The following is a 9,436-nucleotide window of genomic DNA, read 5'->3' as shown; positions in this document are numbered from 1 at the left end:
CCGGCCGCCATCTTGGCTGTCAGTTAATTTGCATATACTCACTGATTAGCCAATGAAAAGGGTAGCGGTCGTACGCTAATTACCATGTTTCTCTTTTATTAGTATAGATTTATACATTATAGTTGCTTTTTAAAAAATATATGTGTTTTTAAAATCTTTATTGTTTAAAGTATTACATATGTCCCCTTTTCCCCCCCATTGACCCCTTCTAGCCTTCTCCTGTCCACCTCCCTCTCCACCTTCACCACTCTGTTGTCTGTGTCCATGGGTTATGCCTATATGCATACAAGTTCTTTGGTTGATCTCTTCCCACCCACCCCTGATTTTTAGAGAGAGGGGAAGGAGAAGTATAGAGAGAAACATTGCTGAGAGAGTAACATCATCCATCAGCTGCCTCCTGCATGCTCCCTAGGGGATCGAGCCTGAAACCCTGGCATGTTCCCTAACCGGGAATCGAACCAGCGACCTCTTGGTTCCAGAGGCAAAGCTCAACCGCTGATCCATATCAGCCGAGTGCTATTCTTTTTTATGCTCTAATTATCTTGTTATGACCAGTGAGAACCATTTTGAGTTGCCTTTTGAGTCTTCTGATACAATTCCAGGAGTCTTTAATAGCTTCTTTGACTTCTGGTACGCTTAACAAGATATTCCAGGCTCTTGTTATACATTTCCTACCTTATATTTGGAGTCAACCATTTCTCTAAGGGGCTTGTTCCTTTTGATAGGAAATGGTATTTAGAAACCATAATCTGGGTTCTCAGGGTGTTGATTGATACTGGTTTCTTTGTTGTTTTATAGCCATTTTTACTGAAAAGAGCTAGCAAGGTAGTCTTTCTTCCTTTCATGAAAAAAGATAAGTTTATACTGATACTTCAAATTCCAGTTAGACTCCACAACTTATTTTTAAAATTTTGTTTTTCCTTTTCCTTGTTGAAAATTCTGGTTTATAATGATATTAAGTTAATTATTTACTTGGTTTATGCTACTACATACTATAATAGTTTCAGAATAACTCTATCAGTAGCATTACTAGTAATGTACTTATTGAAAAATAATTTTATATTTTGGTAGCAATTTTTGTCTCTAGAGTTTATCTAACTAGAGCTGAACAATCAAATTACCTTATTTTAAAGTCATTTGAAGTAATTAATTTTTTGTGTGATTAAGCTACCATCTCAGTAATCATTTAGGTTTGCTTTATATTTACTTTTATGGATTGCCTTTCTAAAAATTAAATTTTGTCTTATAATTGTGTAAAACATTTATATGGTTCCACAATCAAATCTACCAAGTTTGTCTCTCTGTGCCTTCTCCAGCTTGTTTCTCCCTCCCTTGTAGTGACCAGTTTTATTAGTTTTTCGTATATCTTTCCATTCTTATAAATATGTAAACAACTACATAAATATACCCCCACCTTTTGTTAGGTAAATGGTAATGAACACATACTTTTCTCAACCTTCTTTTTCTTATTTGCCAAATAGCTTGGAAGTCACTCTTATTCTGCTTCTTGTTTAAGTGTGATTCTTTACACTGCAAATGGCTTAGTGTTCTTTAGCCTCCTTAATAAAACATACTAACCTGCTAACCTGGGTTTGTTTTTTTTTAAATATATTTTATTAATTTTCTACAGAGAGGAAGGGAGAGGGACAGAGAGCTAGAAACATCGATGAGAGAGAAACATCGATCAGCTGCCTCCTGCACACCCCCTACTGGGGATGTGCCTGCAACCAAGGTACATGCCCTTGACCGGAATCGAACCTGGGACCTTTCAGTCCGCAGGCCGACACTCTATCCACTGAGCCAAACCGGTTACGGCGTGGGTTTAATTCTAATTTAAATGATCAACCTTGTAGCGGAACTCATGAATATTGTAAAGTCAGATGCTTGTGAAAGATCGATTCGTGACCCAGTGCTCTAGTTCAGATAAATCATTCTTCTTTTACCTTTCTTATGTCTTTCTTTGTCCTGTCAATATAAAGGTGTAAAGCTCACTGACACACAGAATGCTTTTTGGAATATCTACAGATAAATGTGAAATACAGGAGAGAATGCTTATATTTACTAAGCAGATTCTTCATTCTAGGCACTGAGCTAGATGCTTCAGATCGTTGTTGTTGTTTTTAAACTGTGTAATAACTCATTGTAACCCTTAGTGATATTCCTGATTTATAGATGAGGAAGTTGAGTCACAGGAAACCCAAGTAATTTAGCTGGAGTTACACAGAATTCTAACTTTATAGGTGTTTTGGATCCATAGCCCAGTGTATTAAGTTACCTCTTAGAAGCATGGCACATTTACACCTATGAGTGTGTAAATGCTCTCTCATTTTAATAAATTATCTTTTCTTAAAAAAAAATAACTGTCGAAGAAGCCCTAAGTTGAAAACTGAATTTCAACCTTATTTCTTTGGGGAAAGGATTTAGATATCTAGTCCCATGGGTTATCAATGGAAAACTATTAGTTTTTAACAATTTAAAAAAATACACAGAAGTGACCCTATGATGTATAAGCCAATATAAAAATTATTGAAGTGCCTTTAGAATCCAGTCTTGGTCTTTGATGAGTTGATTGGTTGCGTTTAAGTAGAAGTTCCACAGTCCGTCTGGAGGAAAATGACTTGATGATGGTAAAAGGAAGGGGAAATATTGAGACTATTCAGCCTGGAATAGTAGCTGGAGGCAAGGGGCAGTAGGAACCATGGTAAGATTATGAAATGCCATTATGAGAAGAATAATGGCTCTTTATCCTCACCCGGGGACTGAGGAAGAACCCTGAGGGGAATAAGGTAGCATATTAGTCCTATTTCACTGATTAAAAAAAAAAGGAAAACTCAGAGGGGAAGTGGTTTGCTCCAGATCATAGAGCTGGTGACACAGCTCTTTTCTGCTGATGGGCTACCTTCCCCTCCTCTTTGCTGATTTTGCCTGGGTCTAATTATCTTTTAAGGGCTGTGTTAATTTCGGACTGGAAAGGTGGTACAGAGAGACATTTAAAATCTGTTTTAAATGATTAAAAAGTAATAATCACAGCCCTTTGCTTAGTCTTCCCTCTTATTCAGCTCCTTTCCACCTTAACATCTGAACAACTGAAGAAAGGATCACTCTAGTCTAAAGGAGTATTTTAAGAAATTCAAATAAATATTCAGCATAAAACTAGAATCTGATTAATGTAGAATTTTAAAGTACCAGGCAAATTGGTTTTACCATGGAATGTTCCTAAGACATAAAGCCACGGAGCTTTCTTAAATCAAGATGTAGAAACAACTCTAACAAATATTCCTTCTAAATATTGTTACCATCTCCGAGAAAATTCATTATTTCCATTTAAAAGTTTCTGTATGCAGTAATTTAGAATTTGGCACTGAAAACCCACTTCTAAATATTGTTCTTTGAAAGAAAGCCTGGCTGGTGTCAGGGAAAGCTGAACTGGTCTAACCCGTCTCCTTCTTTTGACTTCTTTTGGGCCAGTAGGTCAGAGCACCATTGCTTTCTTTCAAAGAAAATACTTCATCAGGATTCCTGAGAATAATATAAAAAGAAAATCAGACAACTTGAATAAACAAAATGTGATATAGAACACCCATTTTCAAACGGTGTGCCGTAAAACATGCAATACCTGACTAGTCAGGAGCACTTACCTCTTTTCCCTTAGATTGTCAAATAAAAAAATGACAACAAGCCAACACAACAATAGCTGCCTGATGTGAATGAATCAAAATTATACCTATTTTTTGTCACATTGGCAAAATATACATATATACTGCTGTGCTGCAGAATTTTAGTAATTAGTTTGTGTGCCATGAGATGAAAAAGGTTGAAAATCACTATTACAGAATATTATTCAACTTAAGAAAGGAAGGAAATTTTGATATGCTACTACAACATGGATGAACCTTGAGAACATTATGCTAAGTGAAATAAGCCAGTCACAAAAAGACAAATACTGTATGATTCCATTGTTATGAGGTAACTAGAATAGTCAAATTCACAGAGACAGAAAGTGGAATGGTGTTTGCCATGAGCTGGGGGAGAGAGGGATGGGAGTTAGTATTTAATGGGTAGAGAGTTTCTGTTTTGCAAGATGAAGAGTTCTACAGATTGATTGGTCACATAACAATGCAACTCAACTGTGTATTTCCCTATAATTAAAAATATTTAAAAGGATGCAGGCAATCTGGAATGCAATCTTTTTTAAAAAATATATTTTATTGATTTTTTACAGAGAGGAAGGGAGAGGGATAGAGAGTTAGAAACATCGATGAGAGAGAAACATTGATCAGCTGCCTCCTGCACACCCCCTACTGTGGATGTGCCTGCAACCAAGGTACATGCCCTTGACCGGAATCGAACCTGGGACCCTTCAGTCCGCAGGCCAATGCTCTATCCACTGAGCCAAACCGGTTAGGGCTGGAATGCAATCTTTTTATGGTAAAATTTCACTTGAAGCCTTTCTCACGCTAATCGGGGATGGGGAGGATGCTGACCTAAAATATTTTTAAAATTTCAGCAGAAAATTATGAATTATCAAGAAAAATAGTTGGTGAATTTATAACTTTCAGTTACTGCTTATCTATTTTACACTTCATTAAATTGCTTTTGTAGATATAAAAATTCTTAAGATAAAATATAAAAGGTAGGTAAATTGATTGTAAATGCTGTGAGATCCGGCCTTTTCTTCTTACTTGTTGTATGGGCTATAGCATGTCTGGCAACCAGACCAACTGATTTTAGATGTAGGTCTGTCTGCTTTAAGAGAATGAAGTGTCACCTCTACAGAAATGGACAAAAGCACAGCTGTGAAAGCAGAACAGTTGTAGTGATTAAAAATTATGTATTTTTTAAAAGAGCTCAATCTCTAAGATTTCTATAGTTGATTTTAAAAAATCTGTAATTATTTCATTAAAATTGGGAAAATTTTAGTAATGACTTAGCTTTCTTTAAATTAAAAAACATAGGAGTTAGTTCCCATCTCCGAGAAAATTCATTATTTCCATTTAAAAGTTTCTGTATGCAGTAATTTAGAATTTGGCACTGAAAACCCACTTTAAAGCAGTATGTCGTCTCAAGATTTTATTTTAAAGAATTGAAAGCTCATTTTAATATCCCCTTATATTTAATCTGACTTTTGATGTTTTGGAATACTTTCATGTTTAATAATAGCAGTAGTATTTGAAATAAATGTTTTCTTTCCATATCTTCATGTTATTTATTTGAATAACTATAATGAAAAGTAATTATCATCTGTGTTTCTAATAATGTATTATATTATTCATACTTATCTTCATATAATAGTATAAATTTTTAAATGGGACTGCCAATTGAAATTGCCCTCAACACACTTAGATCATTAAGGAAGTGAAATGCTATCTTTTCCATATCTATTAACCAAACACACAACTGATTTCCTATTTGAGTTGCCCAGATCATGTGCAGTTAGAATTATTCCTGTATTATTTGTATTTGTTTCAGCTGAAATAAAGTATGAAATGTGTAAATCCTGTATTTTCATTTCCAGGTGTAGAAATCCTTAACATTTTTCTGGCAGTTCTTTTTTGACACTTTATGCCCTGCTAGTACATTATAAGCCGGCAGAAGCCACAGCATGTTTGTGTTTACTTAGGGGAGGTCAGGTAGAAGGATGAATGGCTACTATAGCCCAACATGAGCTTTGTCATTGTGCTGATAGGTGGTTCCATGTTTAAATTCTGTCTGCAGATTGTAGGTGCTTCCTTTTGTTCATTCAAGAATCTCTGAAGCAAAGATTTCATTTCATTCAACCGCATTGCTGGGAGAGCAGAAGCCAAATACTTAACCACATGGGAACATTCTAGAGCTTCCCCCTTATATGCCCTCTTTTCAAATGCAAAAGAACTAAAATCTGCTGTGTATTTTCAGGTCTCTATCCCCAAAGTAGAACTAATTATAGAACCTAAGTAATGGCTAAATTGATGTTAATTGTACAGTTCTTTATACTTTACTGTATATTTGAAGTTCTCATAATAAAATGTTGGGAAAAAAATTGAACTGTGTCTTCTAGTAACCTTGTATACATTTCCAACAGAGTAGGGCATTTGGGGTGGTCTGGACACCCATGAGTTAATAAATAGCTATCCAGTTATTTACTTACCCTCCCAGCCATCACGACCATGCTGTACCACCTGTTTATGCTGTTTATGTCTTCGTTCTACTTCTTCTTCTCTCTTCCTCTCCTCCTTTCCTGATGCTTTTCAAAGATTTGGACCACTGCCTGTGAAGACCCATCAACATCATCCCTAAAACCTTCGTTCTACTTCTTCTTCTCTCTTCCTCTCCTCCTTCCTGATGCTTTTCAAAGATTTGGACCACTGCCTCTGAAGACCCATCAACATCATCCCTAAAGCATGGACTCCCCCCTACATCGCCACCCCCCCCTCCCCCGCCTTTGCCTACCATAGAACAGTGAGGAAGCAGAGAAGGCACTTGCATTTGTTAAGTGTTTACCATGCACCAGGTACTGTAACCTTTGCTGTTTTGTATAGTTTTCTTATTTGATCCTCACAATAACCTATTTTATAATTGAGGAGACTGAGACTCACAGAAGGAATTTGCCCTGGGTCACAACACCAATATATGACAGAACCCCGATTCAAGCCCTCATCTCTCTCATCTGAAATCCCATTCATGCTCTTTCCAGAATGTCCACTCCTTCAGATATCCACTTGTGATCCTTTCCCACCACCACCAGGAATGCCTTCTGATGCCTTCTATGCCACCTAGAATCCTTGGGAATTCTTTGCCTTGGTAACTCTTGGTAGGAAGTGAAAAGAAAAAGTTGGGAATGGTTGTTTACTTATATTAGCATTCCAGTACCTAACAAATGATGCCTTGTGGTCACTCAGAAAAAGATGCAAATGAATGAGTGATCAAGAGAACCTATAATACACCCAGAATACCTTTCTTTCCAGTTTCTTATTGGAGAATACCATTCAGACTGCTTTTTCCTGTTAGTTTATGCCAGTTTTAATTGCTTTGCTAAAGGTAAGGCAGAAAGAAATGACATTCTTTTCATAATTACATCAGTATCCACCCTATTTTATTGTCTTACCTGCTGTTTAGACAGCAGGAAAGACAGCTGAAAGAACCATATAAAGGTGGGAATAAATCAACTGTGGATGCCTTGGAATATCTTAGTCTGAAGACTATTCATGCATACCTTACCACATTTTTTAAGGGAAAATAACTTAAAAGCAAATCAATCTCATATGATGCTACAGAAATCAGTATAAAGAACTGGGGAATTCTTGGGAATGACCATGAGGTACATGAATTTATCATCTTAAATTAATGATTCTACAATCTTGGAGGGGATTAATTTCTAGTTTGCTTATAGTCACAAATTATTCCCAGAAGGCTCTTCATAAATCAAACCAAAATGTAAGAAGCATGTCATTTCTTGGTAAGAGAACATCTGGTGGTAGGTGGTCCTCTGTTCTGAAGAAGCTGAAATGACATTCTCTATTTCATGAGGTAGAATCTTGTTCTCTTCTCCTGGTAAAGCCATCATAACCCTGTTGATTCAACAAGTCAAATTAGTGCTAATGATGTAATCTCATCATCAATTTGACTAAATATGTGATTTAGGATGTTTAAATTAATGAATATAATGAAACCATTAGAATTTAGAGTAATGTTTTCCATTGGTCGATAGCTTTCTTTTGATCCTCTTTCTTCATCCCCAGTTTCTTTCTCTCTATTAGCTAAGATTATTTGTCTACAATGGGCATCATATAAAGGTGAGTGCCCAGGCAGAGAGGAAGAGTTGGTATCTTCCATGAGTATGAAACCTCACCTACCTTCTTCCTTTGACATCATTTGTGAAACAGTAGTTCATTTCCAAATTTGAGCCTGATCAGTTGATATTATGAGTTTTTTTTTCCTTCTCAGATTTGGTTTATAAGAAAAATAGAAACAACCAAAATGACAATTTCCGAAGAGATTAAAAGCACATAGGATTAAGATACTAATACGATAAATTTTGTTTTTGTTTAGATAACTAAGTGTCATTTCTACTTGCAAATGCTAATAATTGTGAAATACAGTAATATCACACTAATTCAGATGAATGGAAGTGAAGGCTAAAGACATTTTTGTTGTTGTTGTTAATCCTCACCTGAAGATATTTTTCCATTGATTTTTTTTTTTTTTAGGGAGAGGGGGAGAGAGAGGGAAAGGCAGAGAGAAACAATGATGTGAGAGAAATACATTGATTGGTTGCCTCCTGCATGCGCCCAGACAAGGGCCCAGGCTGAGGAGGAGCCTGCACCAAGGTAAATGCCCTTGACTGGAATCGAACCCAGGCCCCTTTGGTCCACAGGCCAGCGTTCTATCCCCTGAGCCAAACCAGTTAGTTAGGGCGACTAAATCCATTTTTGAAGAAATGCAGATATATTCTTTTAAAGAATGGGTAGCACCTATAATTGTGTGAGCAAAAGTGTTACTTGATAAAGCCGTATATTTGCTGGAAAGGACTTGGAGATGATCCAGTACACTCTTAGTGCTGACAAAGGAGAACTGGAGGGTCTGAGAAGCTGTGTCTTATTCAAGGTCACAAAGCCAATTAGTAGCAGAACTGAATATATCCATTTAACATAACCAGACAAGTAATGATTTATTGGTATGGTAGCTATTCACATGTTAAGTGGATCTTTGTGAAGTTCTTGACATTTTTAAAATATTTCAATGAAATGTATGAATAACTAGAGGCCTGGCGCACAAAATTTGTACATGGGTGAGGTCACTAGGCCTGGCTGGCGATCAGGGCCGATTGGGGACAGGCTGATCAGGGCTGGAGAGGAAGCGATGGTCACCGGGCCAGGCGCAGAAAGAATGGATGCTGGATGCCGCCATCGTTGGCGCCCCGCCACCGTGCGGTTCCCTCCTTCCCTTGCCGTTGCGCTGCCCTGTGGCAGGTGGGCGGCAGGCCAATTGGGGTCTGCCAGCTGGGGGATGGGACAGGGCACAGAAAGTTGGCCACCAGCCCCAAGGAAGGAGATGGCCCTTGGCCCCCCTGGGAAAGGGGCTGCATCCACTGCCCTCCACCCCTGGTTCCCTATCCCAGCCTGGGGCCCAAAGGCCCTGGTGGGGTCGGGAGAGGAGGTGTTGGTTGCTGGGCTGGGCGCAGAAGGAACGGATGCTGGACGCCAATGCCACCATTGTTGGCGCCCCACCACCGTGCCATTTTCTCCTCCCCCCACCTCCTTCCCTCGCTGCCGCACCGCCACCATGGTGGGCTGATCGGAGCCTGCCGACTCGGGGGAGGAACAGGGCACAGGAGGTTGGCTACCGGCCCCAAGGAGGGAGCTGGCCCTTGGCCCCTCTGGGAAAGGGGCCGCATCTGCCGCCACCCACCCCCGGTTCCCTGTCCTAGCCCAGCGCCTGGCAGGGTCAGGAGAGGAGG

The 9,436-nt window shown here is 38.6% G+C and overlaps 1 protein-coding gene across 2 annotated transcripts in view; it reads left to right on the top strand.

Annotated features, from left to right (window-relative positions):
- Window positions 1–9,436, top strand: part of PARN (poly(A)-specific ribonuclease) — a 161,607-nt gene that overhangs the window by 127,834 nt on the left and 24,337 nt on the right. The window contains exon 21 of one of the 2 annotated variants that reach the window (XM_005871978.2): window positions 5,716–5,935. The exons of the other annotated variant lie outside the window; for it this stretch is intronic. Coding sequence (XP_005872040.1) covers window positions 5,716–5,722 — 7 coding nt within the window. The 3' untranslated portion in view covers window positions 5,723–5,935. Of the gene's footprint in view, window positions 1–5,715; window positions 5,936–9,436 lie in introns of those variants that run through there. 2 annotated transcript variants of the gene reach the window in all.

Source organism: Myotis brandtii, unplaced genomic scaffold (genome assembly GCF_000412655.1).
Source record: "Myotis brandtii unplaced genomic scaffold, ASM41265v1 scaffold363, whole genome shotgun sequence".
Taxonomy (NCBI): Eukaryota; Metazoa; Chordata; class Mammalia; order Chiroptera; family Vespertilionidae; genus Myotis; species Myotis brandtii.
The sequence above is the reverse complement of the archived record's forward strand: the minus strand, read 5'-3'. Positions and strand labels throughout refer to the sequence as shown.